Source organism: Charadrius vociferus, unplaced genomic scaffold (genome assembly GCF_000708025.1).
Source record: "Charadrius vociferus isolate BGI_N301 unplaced genomic scaffold, ASM70802v2 scaffold66, whole genome shotgun sequence".
NCBI lineage: Eukaryota > Metazoa > Chordata > Aves > Charadriiformes > Charadriidae > Charadrius > Charadrius vociferus.
Genome location: NW_009648654.1, coordinates 31,249 through 50,059, shown reverse-complemented (window position 1 = coordinate 50,059; position 18,811 = coordinate 31,249). Strand labels below are relative to the sequence as shown.

General features: G+C 40.6%; 1 protein-coding gene across 1 annotated transcript in view; it reads left to right on the top strand.

Annotated features, from left to right (window-relative positions):
- The window catches only part of PDHX (pyruvate dehydrogenase complex, component X), a 61,597-nt gene that overhangs the window by 40,087 nt on the left and 2,699 nt on the right, over positions 1 to 18,811 (top strand). Inside the window, exons 6-10 of the mRNA XM_009886444.1 lie at positions 1,782 to 1,965; positions 3,554 to 3,701; positions 8,469 to 8,527; positions 13,083 to 13,241; positions 14,431 to 14,495. Of these exons, the coding sequence (XP_009884746.1) occupies positions 1,782 to 1,965; positions 3,554 to 3,701; positions 8,469 to 8,527; positions 13,083 to 13,241; positions 14,431 to 14,495 (615 nt within the window). The remainder of the gene's footprint in view (positions 1 to 1,781; positions 1,966 to 3,553; positions 3,702 to 8,468; positions 8,528 to 13,082; positions 13,242 to 14,430; positions 14,496 to 18,811) is intronic.

The following is an 18,811-nucleotide window of genomic DNA, read 5'->3' as shown; positions in this document are numbered from 1 at the left end:
TTACCCGGGACAGAGACAGAGCTGAGGTCCTCAACGACTTTTTTTGCCTCTGTTTTCACTGGCAAGGACTGCACCTGCAGTACCGATCATGCAGAATGTAAAGGCGAGGATTGGGAAAATGTAGAACCGCCCACTGTAGGTGAAGATCAAGTGAGAGACCACGTGAGGAACCTGAAGGTGCACAAGTGCGTGGGTCCTGAGGAAATTGGCAGATGAAGTCGCTAAGCCACTAGCCATCATATTTGAGAAGTCGTGGTGGTCTGGTGAGGTTCCTGCCAACTGGAAAAGGGGAAACATAACCTCTATTTTCAAAAAGGGAAAGAAGGAAGACCCAGGGAACTACAGGCCAGTCAGTCTCACCTCTGTGCCTGGCAAGATCATGGAGCAGATCCTCCTGGAAACTCTGCTGAAGCACATGGGAAACAAGGAGGTGATTGGTGACAGCCAGCATGGCTTTACCAAGGGCAAGTCATGCCTGACAAATTTGGTAGCCTTCTACGAAGGGGTTACAGCCGCAGTAGACAAGGGAAGATCAACGGATGTCATCTACCTGGACTTGTGCAGAGCATTTGACACTGTCCCACATGATATCCTGGTCTCTAAATTGAAGAGACATGGATTCAACAAATGGACCACTCGGTGGATAAAGAACTGGCTGGATGGTTGCACTCAAAGACTTGCGGTCAACAGCTCAATGTCCAAGTGGAAAGCAGTGATGAGTGGTGTTCCTCAGGGGTTGGTACTGGGACCTGTACTGTTCAACATCTTTGTCGGCGACATGGACAGTGGGGTCGAGTGCACCCTCAGCAAGTTTGCCAATAATACCAAGCTGTTTGGTGAGGTTGACACGCTGGAGGGCAGGGATGCGCTGGGACGTGGACAGGCTGGAGAGGTGGGCCCAAGCCAACATCATGCAGTTCAACAAGGCCAAGTGCAAGGTCCTACATCTGGGTCAGGGCAAACCCAAGCACAAATACAGGCTCAGCAGGGAATGGCTGGAGAGCAGCCCTGAGGAGAAGGACCTGGGTGTACTGATTGACCGGAAGCTCAGCATGAGCCAGCACTGTGTGATCGCAGCCCAGAAGGCCAACTGTATCCTGGGCTGCATCAAAAGAAGTGTGGCCAGCAGGTCAATGGAGGTGATGCTGCCCCTCTGCTCCACTCTGGTGAGACCCCACCTGGAGTACTGCATCTAGCTCTGGAGTCCCCAACATATGAAGGACATGGACCTGCTGGAGCGTGTCCAGAGGAGAGCCACGAGGATGATCCGAGGGCTGGAGCACCTCTCCTATGAGGAGAGGCTGAGAGAGTTGGGGCTGTTCAGCCTGGAGAAGAGAAGGCTCCGGGGAGATCTTATTGTGGCCTTCCAGTACCTACAGGGGGCCTACAGGAGAGCTGGGGAAGGACTTTTTACTAGGGCATGTAGTGATAGGATGAGTGGGAGTGGCTTTAAACTGGAAGAGGGCAGGTTAAGATTAAACATTAGGAATAAATTTTTTAGTTTGAGGGTTTTAAGGCACTGGAACAGGTTGCCCAGAGAAGTTGTTGAGGCCCTATTCCTGGAGGTGTTCAAGGCCAGGCTGGATGTGGCCTTGGGCAACCTGGTCTAGTTGGAGGTGTCCCTGCCCATGGCAGGGGGGTTGAAACTCAATGATCTTCGAGGTCCTTTCCAACCTAAACCATTCTATGATTCTATTTAAGTAAAATAAGTAATGGAATAGTAATACTTTGGAAATTTTTGAAATAGTTTTTGTCAGTATTTCATTGTGTTTAATCACCAGGGATGCTCTCAAACTTCTGCAAGAGAAGCACAAGGGCAAAACCAGTGAAATGAAACCTTTGGTTTCTCCAGCTCCTCCTCAGCCTACTGCAGTGGCTTCTGCTTTGCAAGCAACAGCTGTGACTTCTGCTTATCCAAGGCCAGCTGTTCCACCAGTTTCCACACCAGGACAACCTGCTGCACTGGTAAGGTGTCTGTTAAGTCCTCAACATTGCTACAGTTAAGTATTGCCATGGCTACTTAGGTAGCTATATGAGATTTCCAGAACAGGAGAGACAAGAAAACTAAGGCCACCCAGATGCTAAGCCCAGGTATGTGCAGTTTTTAGTACGTTTGATTCTAAAACAGTGTAATTCAAACTGCAGAGTTCTTGAAATTATGATCTGCGCTCTACTTTGTGTAACTCACAAATTGAAGCCATGAAAAAGTTTATATTGCAGGCCTTGGAAAGGGGAAGGGCAGGGAGGCTGCAGTTCTATTTCAGTTCCCACACAAGATGTCACTAGTTTGGAAATGAACAATACACCCTTTTCCTCAGTCCCTGCAAGATCAGTATGTTAGCATGTGTTTCCAAACTCAGAGAAACTTGAATCCTGATTTATTTTTACTGTACTTCATTTGCTTTCCTGCAATATAAGTATATGTAAATATCCATTGATGAGTTATCAAGAAGCAAGGAAGGGAAGGATTTAGTGGTTGCTTTTGAAGAGTAATTTTGCCAACTCTAGCACCTAAATACAGTTTCTGTGTTGATTTGAAATGTTAGAAATACCAGAAATTATTTTTTAAAGAATAAATGTCCATGCGGAAATGCACAATACTAGAAATTGAAAAGATTTTGTGAAAAACAGGGTGAAAAAACATTTCTGGCCCTTGAACTAATCTTGAAGTATCTTTACAGGCTGAAGTTTACAATGTAGCTACAATTCATAATATTCAGAAAATGCTGCTTTTTTTTTTTTTTTGCACAGTACAAAGAACCAAACAGCCCACAAAGCTCAAACTTAGGTATTTTTTCAATACAGAAAAAAATGTTCCTATGATTGCACCAGAACATACATGTTGGAATTTGTTGTGTGTTGAGTACTACTCAGTATGTAGCATATGTGCTATAGACTAGGTATACAAAAGAATGTTTTACAGAATCACTTTCTTGCTTTCTGTAGTTACTGGTATTTCAAGAGATTCCTTGGAAGTTGACTTGCTTCTATGAACAATTTGGGAAAACTTCTGCATTGAAACATCACTGAATATATCTGGCAGGAGAGAGAAGAATAGCAAAAATGATATGCAGTAAATCCTGTCTTAAGAAACCACTTGGGGAACTGCAAAAACATTAACTTACTGAGGAAATATTCTATTATAATTTAAATGGAACAAAGCATATTCTGAGCAATATGCCAGGTCTGGCAGATTGAACAGTGCTTATACTCTGGCTGAGAATTAATGCCTGACTGTTCGGAATTTTTTTTTCTTTTAAGCAGTCTGCTAGAACAGTAGGATGAATTCTATACTCTAAAATGAAACTGTCTTTATTTTATAAAACTTGTTGCATTGATCCAACTTAAGTGGAATAGACTAGATGGAACACTCAAGGGATCTTAATCGTATTAATTTCAGTAGCTGGAATATATCACTTTTTAATATCTAGGGGATATTTGAAGTGAGCAGGAGACACTGATGATAACACATCAGTGCTGGAGTCCTGTTTCAGCAAAGGGGAAGTATGTTTGCTCTCTTGATATTTAATATGCAGCATATGATTTCTTTCAGGGCACATTCACAGAAATCCCAGCTAGCAACATCCGAAGAGTTATTGCCAAGAGATTAACAGAGTCTAAAACTACTATACCTCATGCATATGCTGCTACTGACTGTGACATTGATGCTATTTTGAGATTAAGAAAAGAATTGGCCAAAGGTTAGTGATTAAACTTATTTAATCTAACGTGTGGTACCAATGCATAGTTTATCTTGTTTACATAATTTTGCTCAGGAGGTGTAGATTTTTGTGTAGGCAGAACACTATGTATTCAAATAATCTTTTTCAGCATTCTGTATGTTGGAATCAAGCTGTAGTTCTCTGTGATTATTGAATTGGACAATTTACCAAGACAGGTGTTACTTGCCAACTAACACAACACTATAGACAACTGCAATTTAATATAGGGCTATGCATTGTCCAGTAGGTTTCAGTTTCTTTCCATCCAGATGCTGCAATATTCAGTTTCTTGATGGTTAAAATCTGAAATTATTCATGTGAAAGATGATAGGGGAAGCTTCAAAGTAAAATACAGTCATGCTCTGTCCTTCTAGGTACAATGTACAATTTTCTTTTGACTCGTATTTAAGCTTGCGGAAAAATTTATTTTGTAATGTAATGTTTCTTTTTTACATCACACTTATAAAGCTATTTTCCATAAAATACACATCTTGAAAAAGAATTTAAAGGACTGTAATGAAATAAGATCAGAAAGAATTGTTGAGCAGTTGCGCTATAAGACTGTTTTTTCTCAGCAAGCGTATCTCTGTCACCAACGTGGTGCTGTGGAAAAAAATAATGAATTAATTCCCTGTTCTTTTCAGTCGCATCTTCCATCTTCATTTATCTCCTAAGCTACTTGCAGAGCTTGTAGATTTTCTTGGAGAAATTTTTCTTCACAGAAAAGCTGGATTAAACAGTTGAAAACCTGTGCTTCATATGTCTCTGTAGTATCTTCATTTTTTCTGATGCCAAAACTTGAGTTGTTTTAAGCTGTCCTAATTTACAGATACATTTTGGCATCAGACCTGTAAAACAGTTAATCAAGCACGATTGAGGTGATGGTGCAAAGTAGGAAGCAGTAGCCTGGGGGAAGGGAGACAGGCCCAGGTGGCAGCAATGCCTGACTTTAATTTCCTGCTTGTCCATGGAGCTCTAATCCTAATACATGGAGATGTATTCTAATACATTGAGGTTTGGATACAGCTGTCCAGGAAGAGTAGCCATCTCAGGAAATCTATCTGTTTTTGAGGCAGAACTTGATAAATAGGTCAAGATCATGTAGTATGATTGACTGCGATATCTGTAAGTAGTTTTTCTGGTCTTAAGTTGCTATAAAATGTGGAATATTGTTCACAAAGAATATGTATTTCTAGTGTCTGAGGTTAGCAGGTTTATTAAATGGGCAATATCTTATCTCTGCCTAAAATGACATGACATCTGTTGCATTTTATCTGCTAGAAATTGGTTGAAATCAGTTGATATCTGCTTCATCAGTTGCAGCCAAACCAATTAGGTGTAGGTTTTTAAATGAATTTTCTTTCTTTTAGAGGAGAGATCCCTTTTCAAATCAAATTGGGAAAATATTGATTACTTTTTGAGAGGCCTAGCTAATTATGCTGGTGGGAAAAATGGTTCATTTGTTTATGGAGTTTGACTTTTCAATGCCTACAAAGTTTGGATCTTGTTCTAGGCATGCAGATTAATCTCTGCCACTTTATGAATTTAATTTTCATTCATTCCATTTTATGAAACTTCATTTTCCACACTGTTCAGGCTGCACAAGCAAGCAGTGAAGCTCTGCTGAAGGAAACATGCATATATGGTACTAAGTCTGTTACCTGAGTTACAGAAAACAATTCTGAATGCCCGTTATCTTATAATGAGGAGAAACAGGTGGTTTTTTAATTTACTATACTTTTTTTTTTAAGATCAAAGTTTGCTTCTAAAGAGTAAAGACATTCATGGGAGTATACAGCTCTCTAACACAAGAGGAAGGTACATAAACAATCTCACATGGATTCATTTTGGTGTTGTTGAACTAGTCCTTTTTTCTGGTACCATTTAAATCATTTGGTCTCAATAGTTCAGCTTGTAAATGTGTATACTCATTATTACACCAAGTAGTAGAAATAGAATTAATAGTGTATGCTGCTTTAGACATTACCACAATAATGAAAAGTGAATATTTATAGGTCTAAGGCAGTGACATGTGACACTTCAAGTTTTCTTCTGAAGCTTCATCATTGCTATCATGGTTTGAAAGCTCATAGGTTCAAATGATAGTTTTCTGAAGCCATGTGAACTCTGCATTCAGTATAGTTTTATGCAGGATAGTTTTAATTTACATTTTTATTACTGTACTGATTGAGAAACCGAGTGCTTTCTTCTGCTTTATTGAAGCATTTAGAGCAGACCATGAAAGCTGGGGCCACCTGTTGCTGACATTGCTGTAACTTTATTTAATCTGTACAAATTAGGTCCAGTTCTGAGAAATGCTGCATATTGTAAGGTTTAACTGAAATCTGTGAGACCTGGAGACTTTTACTTACAGAATTAGGCCACAAATATCTTCACACTTGTACAAGCCAGTTAGAAGGATCTGAACACTAGCCTTGAAAACTGACCCCAAATCACAAGGATTGTTAGGCTGTAAAAAGAGAAACACTGTTAATCATTAATTATTGGACATTCAATCAACTTGAGTCCTAACTTTTTACTGAACTGTTTTTTCAGAGGCTGCATGTGATAGTAATACTAAGGAATATGATTTGGAATTCTAAATTACTTTCAGCTTTTATGTCAGTTTTGAGACTTTAGTTATCATCAGTCAGTTATTACTTGCAAAGCAAAATATAGTAATGACTTTGAAAAGTCATGGAAGAGTAAAAGGACCTTTTTAAGTTTTCTAGGTAGTAAGTAAGGCTGTGTTTAACAAAAGTTTTGAAAAGATAAAGAACATAATCCAAGTTGACAAGGAAGAGAGCCTGAAAGATTGACAGGGGACGAAATATGAGTTGTTGCAATGCATTGCTGTACATCTGAAGGCTGCATTTCTGGAAAATAAAAATGAGGAGTTGGCATTTCTTGGTATCCCAGGGAGATAAACACTTTTATGTGTCCCTTTATTCCTAGGTACAAAGTATTCATTGAACAATGTGCATTAAATAACTTCTCTGTAATAAATAATTTGGTAGAGAGCAAAATATGGTATTCTATCACTTGGGAGACAACTGTCAGATTCAAGTCAATGAAATGCAGACTCCAAAGTCACAAATACTTCTGATCAGTGACACATTGTGAATTGGTAGTCTCAAAGTAATGTTTTGATTACTGTAGCTTTGGACGATGATCAACAATTAGTTGTTCTTCAAGCAAATTATTACAGTCTTTCAGTGATTTGACCAAAACGTTCTTGGTGCTGTTTACCTGTCTTTAAACTGTAAACCTCAATGATTGAGGGTGAAATATTATCAGACATACTTCGTTTAACTATACTGTTATATTTTCACTGTATTCCTGCCCCCCTCATGGACAGTGACATTTTTGCTAAGGGTTAGGAATGTAATATATAAATCAAATATAAAATATCAAAATATAAAATACCAAAATATATTTGGTGACCAAGATACAGGTTTGTCTGATGTGAAATTCTGTCAATGCACCGTAGTACTTGCAAATTCCATTGTGTTACGTTACAATTCTACCTCACTTTTTATCCATAGATAGCTAATCATGGCAAACGTTGCAGGTCCATTATGTGGTAAGTGGATACTTAGTTCATTGCTCCAAATTTATGAACATTTAAGAAGATTTCACTTAATATAATTATCTATAAATAAGTCTCCCTTTACAAAAGCTTTTCAAAAGGTATGTGTATTACATGCCATAAGACGGACTCGGAAATGAAGTACTTTTGCTTCTTCATCTATTTACTGACAGCAGTGGTGATGGTAGTAGAGTAATGTTTTTATTGGGATGCATTTAATATTGTGTAAGTATCATGCATCTTCAGGATAACGTTGTAGCAACTGAGGCATATTCTGTATTGTATCGATAGCCTTTGGTTCTGCTGTCAGTCCTTATTTTAGTTAGTACTTTCGATCTCCTAAAACTTGGAAGAAAATAATGCAGAGCAAATATAGTCATTGTTTTCATCCCTCCTATCTCCCAAGCTTTTGGGGAAAGAAAGCAAATGTATGAAGTGTTACGCAGTATTTCTTAGGCTCACATTGAAAAAATCCAGTCCTCCCAAAGTTATTTTATCTCCTTCTGACTAATGCTACCTTTTTTTGTTGGTAGCTTTGCTTTTAAGTTAACAACTTCGTCGCTCTCCTGTTATTTTGCAGCCTGCTTTTGAATATATCCTTAAGCCATTTTAAGGATTGACAGATGCCTTCACCTTGCTAATTCTTACACTATAGGCCATAATGGTCACTGGAGAACAACGTACTTCTGATTTATAACTGAATAAAAGCTGATCTCTGAAATTATTCCTGTTAATGCATCACACAACATAAAAAATAGTAGTCTCCAGTATTATCTCTCTATATTTAGATCCAACAATAGATTTCTACATAGACAGTAAATATGTAAAGCATAATACACACATGGGCTGCTACTTATAAGAATGAGGAGTGATACTTTGAGTATTACTAGGAGTAAAGCTTTTTTGATCTTCTCGTAACAGCTAGCAAGAATGTCTCTGCCGTGGAGACTTTTCCTTGATGATACTCCTTTTGTCCCAAGGGGGAGAAAAGTTTTCTTGCTTTTATGGTTGTAGTTTGAAGATTAGTTACATTCAGCAGATTTGCTTCTTTGAAACATTGCCAGAATCGTGGGAATCTTGTCATCACACAAATGTTGATAAACAAATCTTAGGAGCAATGACTGTCTTTTTTTTTTTTTTTTTTTTTCTTTTTGCAGATGACATTAAAGTATCTGTAAATGACTTTATTATCAAGGCAACTGCAGTTACTCTGAAGGTAAGTGAATAATTGACTTTAAAAAAAAAAGTTTTATAGTAAACTCCCAAGGAGACAAGAAATATTTTGTAAGCCTATATGGAGATATGAATGCGATCATGGCAGAGCTTGTAATTCTTTATCTCTTATTGTCAGGGTTTTTAATATCCCAGGTAAAATTAAAGCTGTCATTGTTCGCTTTGTCAATGGAAAAGTTAAACAATTGTGATACATTCTGAAGTTAAGACCTTAAATTTCATTATGGTCTATTTATTCTATGCCAAACTACAGAGGCTTCACAGTCTCCATACGCTATTTGCGTGTTCTCTTGGTCGGACTGGGTACATTGCCTTCCAATTTGAGTCGATTGCTCTGCTTGGAAAACACTCCCAGTGCCACTTTTTTGAAACTCAAAGGTTTCAGAAATCTTTCATTAGGAGAACTGCCACACTTTGGAACTGTCTACTCTTAGTCCAGAGTGTCTCAAATATAATCACTTGGAAAACATAATGTAAAATTAATCTTATTTCCAAACTTCTGAAAAGAAAGAACTGTGTGGTGGTTTCACTTAGATGTGGAGTGTTTTTGATTTAAATTAAGTTTGCACATAATTTTGGAGTAAGTCATAGGTGGGAGTTTTGACCAGCCTGAAGGCCGGTATTTTTAAGGTTCAGGAGGAAATAGTGTCTTTCAGTGACCATTAACAACTGGAAAAGATCTCTGTCACGTAGACAGGTAATTAAGGGGGACACATGCTTGATCCTGAAACTATCTTAGGGAGTTTGACCTCATCATCAAGGCAATGTACTTATGTGTGACAATGAATGAATGCAAATTTTGAAGAAGTTTGGTATTGCCATGGATTTGTTATCTATACCTTCTTGATTACCCAGTGATTACACCTTCTAGCTATATGGGAAATGCCCAGAAAAGCTAAACATTTCTGGTGTCATTTCATTGTTTCAGCAGCAGAGTCTAAAAGCTACAAACACACAAGATAAAGCAGAACAAGGATCCAGACTAGTTGCATTACCTCATAACAACATAAAAATATCAGAAAGGGAGTGAGAGCCATTTTTTATCATTTGCCAGGATTATTTTATCTAGTCAAAGGCTGAAGGAGGAGGTTACATTTTAAGTTGAGGAACTATTCCCATGGCCATATGGAATTAAGAGAGAGAACACCGCAGTGGAATGGACTTGAGAAATTTCTAGCCAAACATGATCTAAATATTAATGTCTAATTGCAAGAGCTATTGATTTTGACAGAAAATAAGCAGGATTCTAGGCACTTTCATAAGCAGGTGTCTGAGAGAAATCCTGGACACTGAATAGACTGGAGGAAGCTTCCCAAGTTATTCTATACAGAAACAGGAGGAGCTAAGTATGCTTGCTATGTGTTTGTTAGATGTGAATGTAGCACGAAACTTGTGTTTGTGGCCTAATGAGACCTTACACAAGGAAATAGTGACATCCAAAAATTACTGTGAACTGCTAGCTGTGAGCATGGATTAACAAATTTCTGCACCAGAGAGCAGGTAAAAGGAACAGGAGACAGAGAAAGTGGAATGAAAGATTAGGTTTTGTTTTTTCCTATTCTACACAAAAAGACCATAGCTTCCTGTCCATTTAACTGTTAGGCTGCTTTACTGTACTTTGAAGGAGCATATGTGTGGACTATGCATGTTGTTTGTTGCCATTATTTAAAACAAGATTTTCTATCTGCCATCACAAAATGACCTAGCCAATGAATTCTGTAAATATGGTTTCTCTTTCTGATAGACAAATAAAAATATTTAATCTGTGATTAGATATGTATTTTTCCTAGTGTTTTCAGCTGACACTTATGTAATACAGAATTTTAATCTTGAACTTCAGATTAGATGGTTCTGCGCTGCCAACATGAAAGTCATCTGTAGTGTGTCATTTTTAACTTTGAAGGAAATTCAATAGACAAACCTAGTAAAATGGTGATGCATACAGCTTTGTAAAAATCAGTGCATCTTTAGTTATAAATGAGTTGGTGTTCTAAGTCTGATTCTGAGAAGCTGGAGTTTTTGTGCGTTGGGTTAGAGGAAATTCTAACCTGGGAACCCTGAGAACTACTGACCTGTCAGCCTCACCTCTGTGCCTGGGAAGATCATGGAACAGATCCTCCTTGAAGCCATGTGACGGCACATGGAGAACAGGGAGGTGATTTCAGATGGCCAGCATGGCTTCAGCAAGGGCAAGTCCTGCCTGACCAAACGAGTGGCCTTCTATGATGGAGTGACTACATCAGTGGACAAGGGAAGAGCCACAGATGTTGTCTATCTGGATGTCTCTATGGCCATTGACATGGTCCCTCATAACATCCCTCTTTCTAAATTGGAGAGGTATGGATTTGATGGGTGGACTGTTTGGTGAAGGTGGAATTGGTTGGATGGTTGCATCCAGAGGGCAGTGGTCAATGGCTCAATGTGCAGATGAACATCAGTGACAAGTGGTGTGCCTCAGGCGTCCATATTGGGACCAGTACTGCTTAATATCGTCATCAGTGACAGAGACAGTGGGATCGAGTGCACTCTCCGCAAGTTTGTGGATGACACCAAGCTGAGTGGTATGGTTGACATGCCTAAGGGATGGGATGCTATTCACAGGGATCTGGACAAGCCTGTGTGAACCTCAAGAGGTTCAACAAGGCCAAGTGCTGGGTCCTGCACCTGTGTCAGGGCAACCCCTGGTATTGATGCAGGTTGGGAGATCAAGGGATTGAGCGTAGCCCTGCTGAGAAGGACCTGGGGGTTGTTGGTGGAGGAAAAGCTGGACATGAGCTTACAGTGTGTGCTCTCAGCCCAGAAAGCCAGCCAAAGGCCAGCAGGTTGAGTGAGGTGATTCTGTCCCTCTACTCAGCTCTGGTGAGACCCCACCTGGAGTATGGTGTCCAGCTATAGAGCCCTCAGCATGGGAAAGACGTGGACCTGTTGTAGTGGGTCCAGAGGAGGGCCCCAAAAATGATCAGAGGTATGGAGCATCTCTCCTGTGTGGACAGGCTGAGGGAGCTGGGGTTGTTGTGACTGGTTGACAAACACCTCAAGATACTGGTTATATCAATTCTTTAACATGCTAAATTTCTCCTTCACAGTTCTTAGGATCACAAGTCCAATTATGAATTCTACTTTTTGGCTTGGTCTTGCCATTTGACAACCAGAGGGTTTTGAATGTGCTGGTGGGCTCACCAGATGATAACCCTTTAGAACAATTCTGGCTTTCTGGTATAAGTAGGGAGGAGAAAGGAATAAAAGTTACCAGGCTGATATCCACAAGTGGTTGGGCTTACTAATAATAGCCACTATAGCAGCCATTCTTTAAAAATAAACAGTCTTTAATTGCTGAAGTGATGGGAGAAATAGTACTGTCTGGTCTACATCAAAATTAAGACTATTATAATCACATTGAAGTTGATAGGAAAAACTCCTTGTCCCTACCATCTCTTTTCGATACTTTATATAGAGAGTCATACTTACACAACACCCACTTGAAGGCATCTGACAGCTGTGTGTACTGTGGCACTTTCCTAAAGTTTATTTAATTTGCAAGGAGGAGTACTACTTTTTTTTTTTTTTAAATATACAATCTGGTGTTGAAGTGTAAGAACAGAGAGTACTGTTACACCCTTCTTCTAGGAGTGGAGTTAGTTTAGATAGAGATAGTGTCTCTCCCATACTGATTTCTGGGATAACTTCTCCAGTGTGAAGTCAAATTCCTAGTTCCTAATTTCTTTAAGGTCACTAAATACTAATCTTGGATTTATTAGAAATAATACTTTCACAGTATCTATGACCAGTTACTTGAGACTTCACCTGCATGTTGGGGGGATTTTTTCCCCAAAACTGTTTCAGCTTTATATGGCAAACTCAGGAAACCTCATTGAATTTATCAGTAAACATTATCTCAGTTTTAATTGTGTCCACACAAAAAAAAAAAAATCTGTTGCATTTTAGGAGAACCTCGTCTGAGTAACAGTTGAGCGTACCTGCAGCATATTATTTGTAGCTTCCATTAAGAGTCATCCTTGAGACACAAGTGGAAATGGATATAGTAGGATGTCCGTTTCCATGCTTTTCAAGTCAATATCCTGTGATTTATTCGGAGGGTGAAATGACTCTGTTTTCTGGTTTTGCATGCTGGGCATCTGTAAGATTGTATCAGTGACTCCTGAAGGAGGTAGGCATTTGTTAATTTTTTTTTTCCAGCAGCACCAAAAAACCTTCTGGCTGCCCTGACATTTTCAGTTCCTGTAGCATACATTGATGCTTTTTGACAAAGTAAGGTTAAATGAAATAAAATAAAATAAATGCAAACGTACATCTGTTCTTAGGCCCTCACAGTGATTTTTTTTTTTTTTTTTTGGCTTGCTTGTGGCAGTCCTGATGGCAGATGTGACCTGTTCTTTTGCCTTCATTTACAGACAGCAGTGTGTAATTAATTTGGTGAATGCCTGTACGTAGCTACATGTCTTAAAGGATTTTCCATTTTCTTGATAATTGATTGCACCAGTGTTCTTTTAACAGCTGTCTTTTTAACTCTCTCCTAGCAAATGCCAGATGTGAATGTAACCTGGGATGGAGAATTCTGCAGACAGCTGCAGTCCATTGACATTTCTATTGCTGTGGCAACAGACCGAGGTCTCATTACACCGATCATAAAAGATGTTGCTGCCAAGGGAATAAAGGAAATTGCTGCCTCTGCAAAGGTAGGTCGTAAATGTACAGTAGGTTGAGGAATATAGCAGCTATACAGTTTTTGTAGCAGAAAATGTGGCATGACCCAGATACACATCAGTAATAACAGAAACAGTTTCAAAATGAATCTAATGCAGTTTCAGCATTCCTTAGACTTCAAAATATTATTAATTTTGCAACTTGGTTGATTTTTAATTGATGATAACTTAGCCAACATGTTATTTAGTTGCATGCTGGCTAAACTATTTGAAAAATAAACCTGTACAGACTTCTGCAATTTAATATCATTGTATTTCTTTAATCCTCATGAGGCAGCTAGATAATGGTAATTTCTTCAGTATTTCTAGTCTTTGGGTTTGACATTTTGTTTGTTTGGGATGTTGTTTTACCTCTTTTCCCAGAAATTTGCTTGTAGTTGCTTGTGTTACTCTCTGTGCAGTTATATTATGGCACTTATTTCTGTCCGTATTTTTTCAATATGCAGTTCAGTTGAGAATGTCACGAAAAAGGTAATGTTAAACTCCTCAGACTAATGAGCAGTATTTTACATAGACCAGCATTGTGACATTTTAAGACAATTGTCACAATACAACATTTTCCATGGACTTTTCCACTTGTGGAATAAATATGATACAAGCTAAACACATTACATGTATTCAGTATGAATAGGAAAGATATCTGTCCTGTATATATACGCCCACTTCAGTCTCTGCTGTGAGTTGAAGAGCTCCTCATTTTGGAAAGGTTGCTACTAATGGAGGATTCATCCTACGCACTTCCACTCGCCACCTTTTCCATTGGGTACTCACAGGGTGTTAGGAACAGGTTGGTGGCTGAATAACTAACTGTCTGTTGACCCACCAATGAGTACTCTTTCTCTAGAGGTCAGCACAGTCCTTTCTTCCTTATGAGAGAACTACTGTAAGAATAATTCGTCCTGATTCCCACTGCTTCTATCTAAAGAGACCTTATTTTTATATTTCCCAATATTGTTGGGAAAATGAAGTTTTGTGTCCTAGTCTCTTTGCCAAATCATTGCAGCTACAACAACGTTGCTGAGGTACTTTCCTAAATCCAAAAGCAGATGACTTTTTAATGGCTATATGGTACTTAAAATGTCTTACTGAATTAAAAGAAATTAGTCTATTACAACACTTTCTTTTTTCTCTCCTCTTCTTTTTCTTCTTTCATTTTCCTTAGGCTCTAGCAAAGAAAGCAAGAGATGGAAAACTGTTACCGGAAGAGTACCAAGGAGGATCTTTTAGGTAAAACTCTCTAGCAGCATTTAATACACGCAGCGTGGGTTCAGAACTGTTTTATCCTTAGTTATTCCACTGTGTGTTAATGCATTGCCTTTTAAAATCTTGCTCCATTTAGGATGAAAGTCCATGTGATGATTCTGAGGGCCAAACGTAGGCTGAGTGTCATGTATCAGGGGGAAACAATTATCTTGGTAGAGGCTTATTTCATCTGAGCCTAGTGTAAAATTCATATTTTTCATACTGAGACTGATCTGACTTTTATTTTTGCACCTAATATTTCCCAATTGCAGAAGACTGTTGGTTTTTAAATAAATATTTTAAAAGGAGTTGTTTGGCAGAGGTATTGAAGCAGACAGTGATGTCTGGTTTGTCTTCAATTCACTCTTCAGAGGAATGTCTCTAGAGGGGCAAAAAAAAGGTACAACAAATTTGTGGTGTTAACTGTTTACTTTTTAGCTGAAGTATTAAAAACCGAGTAGAGCAATTTTAAATGGTAGTATATATTTAGTAAATATTTTTTTCTATGAAGTGTACTCTGCAAAAAGAGATAGTGAACTCAGCGAGGAGAAATAAATGGCATGTGTAAAGCACTAGCATAAGTGTATTGACACAATTGCACAATTAATTTCTCAGCTGACTTCTTACACTCCCCAAGTTCTAAAACTTCTAATGTACTGTATCTTATGACATCTCAAGCAACATTTTTTTATTAACTAGCTTAGCTCACTTTTTGTCAATTTTTAAAAGCTAATTCTGAATGCTTATGTTAATCCTATCTTCCAGAATAAATAGTTTCTGATAAGAGTAATGCTACTTCAGCAGAAACACTTCTGTAATGTATGTGCCTGAGTTACAACTGTCTCGAGTGGCACTCATGCTGGAGGAGTGGTCAAAAAAATCTCTAAGCCTTTCAGCAGAAATGTATGGAAATGCAGCAGTGGAGGCTTGGATGTCTTCATCAATACAAATGGACCCAGAGTGTGAATAACTGTGGACATTTCACTGGTAACAGATGGCAGTAGTTGAGAACAGCTGTGTAAGGTGTGACCGACCACCTGGATGATCTGCTTAGCTTTGTGGCAGAGCTACGAGAGGAGATAGAAAGGTTGAGGAGCATCTGGGACTCTGAAGACGAGACAAACTGATGGAACCATGCTCTGCCCTCCCTGAGACAAAAAGAGGAGCAGCCACCAGGAAAAAAAAAAAAAAACCAAGATCAAGGGGAATGTGTATCCTCCCCCCACAAGCAGTAGCTTAAAGGAGAGGAGTGGATGGAAGTAAGGCCACACTCAAGGCAGGAGGAGAACCCCCTCCTTGCCCACGTCGCGTTCCCCGATGCCTCTGTACAATAGGTATGAGGCTATGGATATGGAAGGCCAGTCAATGGATGGTGATGAAGAAGTCACTATAGAGAGAAGATGGAGAAAATAATCCTGTTGGGCAAGTCACTTGGAGCAAAGTCCTTACGTGGAGAAATAGCTCCAGAATTATGCATATTAAAAACATTCCTCATTGAAGATTTGCAGCCTGCAAAGAAAATGAATTTGTTAAGAAAAGTGAATTACAGATATTGGACCTTGGCTGTAGGCAGCTTGTCTCCTCGAACAGACCCTTTGGATGTACATTATAGTCTTGTTTCTGGCCATCTTCTGCTCCTGAATGGACTCCCTGGATGGACTTTGTACCTTGCCTGTGCTTGTCTTGCCTGGAAATGTCAATAAACCCTTATTAGCAGCATCTGTCTCTGCCCGCTGTTTTCAGTCCGTGTGGGACTAAAAATATGAAAAGTGTGAAATACGAGAGGATTTGAATGGAAGCAAGTGATCTTTCACTCGTGTCAACAATAAGTATAGTTATCCTTGTCTCTTCTGCCATTTTAATAATGGTAATTTTTTCTCCACTTGCTCACATGGGTTATTAGGCCTTTCATACTTGAATGTTAATTTTAAATCTCTTCCAAGTCAAACGTTCCCAGGTGCCCTGCCCTTGCCTTCCCAAGTGCCTCTGTACAACAGGTATGAGGGTCCTGGATGTGGAAGACCAGTCAGTGGATGATGTGGATTACTGTCCGTCTTCACCAGATGTGCTGCCAAGGTCAGAAAAGCCTACTGCCTGTGTCATGACCACCTCCACAACGAAGAAAAGATGGGTTATAGTTGTAGGCGACTCCCTTCTGAGGGGAACAGAGGGTCCAATATGCTGGCCAGACCCTCCTCCTAGGGAAGTCCACTGCCTTCCTGTGTCCCAGGTTGAGAACATCACCAGGAAACTTCCTAGCCTGGTACAGCCCTCGGACTATTACCCATTATGGCTCTTCCATGTGGGTGGCAATGAAGTCAAAACATGTAGTCCAGGGGTGGTTGAAAGAGACTTCAGGGCCTTGGGATAGTTGGTAAGGGGATCTGGAGCACAGGTTATTTTTTACTCTCTCCTTCCAGTTGTGGGCAGTGACACTGGAAGAAACAGACAGACCCAGTCTATTAATACATGGCTCCGTGGCTGGTGTCACTGCCGCAGTTTCGGGTTTTTCGATAACGGGGTGGCGTACACGGCACCAGGCTTGCTGGCATCAGATGGGATTCACGTTTCTCAAAGGGGGAAGAGGGTCTTTGCTCACACCATAGCAGGGCTCATTGACAGCTTTAAACTAGGCTTGAAAGGGGAGGGGGATAATATCAGGCTTGCCCGTGACAAGCTGTGGCAAGGTTAGAGGGACGGGGTACTAGTGAGGGCCCTCAGCCTGTTGCTCTGAGATGTGCTGGCTACACTGATGCACACTTGAAGTCTTACGGAGATGAGCCAGGGGCTTCTGAGGTAATAGGAGCCAGCAGGGAAAGACCAGTGGAACACCTCAAAGGAATTAAGGTGTTCTTCTGAGAAGGTGACGTGGCCAACAGCCCAGCTGAAGTGCCTCCACACCAACGCACACGGCATGGGCAACAAACAGGAGGAGCTGGAAGCCACTGTGCTGCTAAAAAGCTATGACCTAGTTGCCATTACTGAAACTTGGTGGGATTAATCCTGTGACTGGAGTGTAGCTATTGACGGCTACAGGCTGTTCAGAAGGGACAAGCGAGGAAAGGGTGGAGGGCTTGCCCTCTACATCAAGAAATGGATAGAGTGTGAAGAGCTGTCACTGAGGAATAGCCACGAGGAGGGTGAAAGCTTACGGGTAAGAATTAGAGACCAAGGCAAGAAGGGGAGCTTTGTGGTTGGTGTCTGCCCAATCAAGGGGAGCCTATTATCCAAGCCTTCTCAGTCCAGCTACAGGAGGCATTGTGCTCACAGGCTCTCATCCTGCTGGGGCCCTTCAACCACCTCGACATCATCTGGAAAGATAGCACGGTGAGCTGTAGGCAATCCAGGAGACTCCTGGAGTGCATTGAGGATAACTTCTTAAGCCAGGTAGTAGACAGTCCTACCAGGGAGGATGCAACAGTGGACCTGTTGGTCAGCAACACAAGCGAGCAAATTGGTGACGGTGAGATTGGAGGCAGCCTGGGCTGCAGTGATCATGCGCTGGTAGAGTTTGCAGTCTGAGGGATATGGGTCAGGCAAAGAGTAAAGTCAGGACCCTGAACGTTAGGAAAGCAAAATTCCAGCTCTTCAAGGAGTTAGTCAATAGGATACCCTGGGAAACTGCCCTCAGGGACAAGGGAGGCGAACAGAGCAGGCAGATCTTTAAGAATGGATCTTTCCATGCAGTGCAAGAGCTCTCGATGCCCAAGTGTAAGAAACCAGGAAAGGAAGGCAAGACACGGGTATGGCTGGGTCAAGACCTGCTGGTCAAACTAAAGAGCAAGAAGGAAATACACAGGCAGTGGAAGCAGGGACAGGTATCCTGGGAAGAGTACAGGGGCGCTGCCCTGTTGTGTAGGGGTGGGGCCAGGAAGGCCAAGCTGCAGCGGGAGCTGAACTTGGCCAGGGACACAAAGAATAATAAGAAGGGCTTCTACAGGTATGTCAGCTAGAAAAGGAAGGTCAAAGAAAGCATGCTCCCACCTGATAAGCAAGACTGGCAAACACGTAACAGTGGACAAGGACAAGGCTGAGGTGCTCAACAACATTTTTGCCTCGGTCTTCACTGGCAACCTCTCTTCCCACACCTCTTGAGTGGATGGACTGTATGGCAGGGACTGGGGGAGCAAAGTCCCTCCCACTGTAAGAGAAGATCAGATTCGTGACCACCTGAGGAACCTGAACATACAGAAGTCTATGGGACCGGATGCGATGCATCCCAGAGTCCTGAGGGAATCAGCTGATATAGTCGCCAAGCCACTCTCCGTGATACTTGAAAAGTCGGGGCAGTCAGGGGGCAG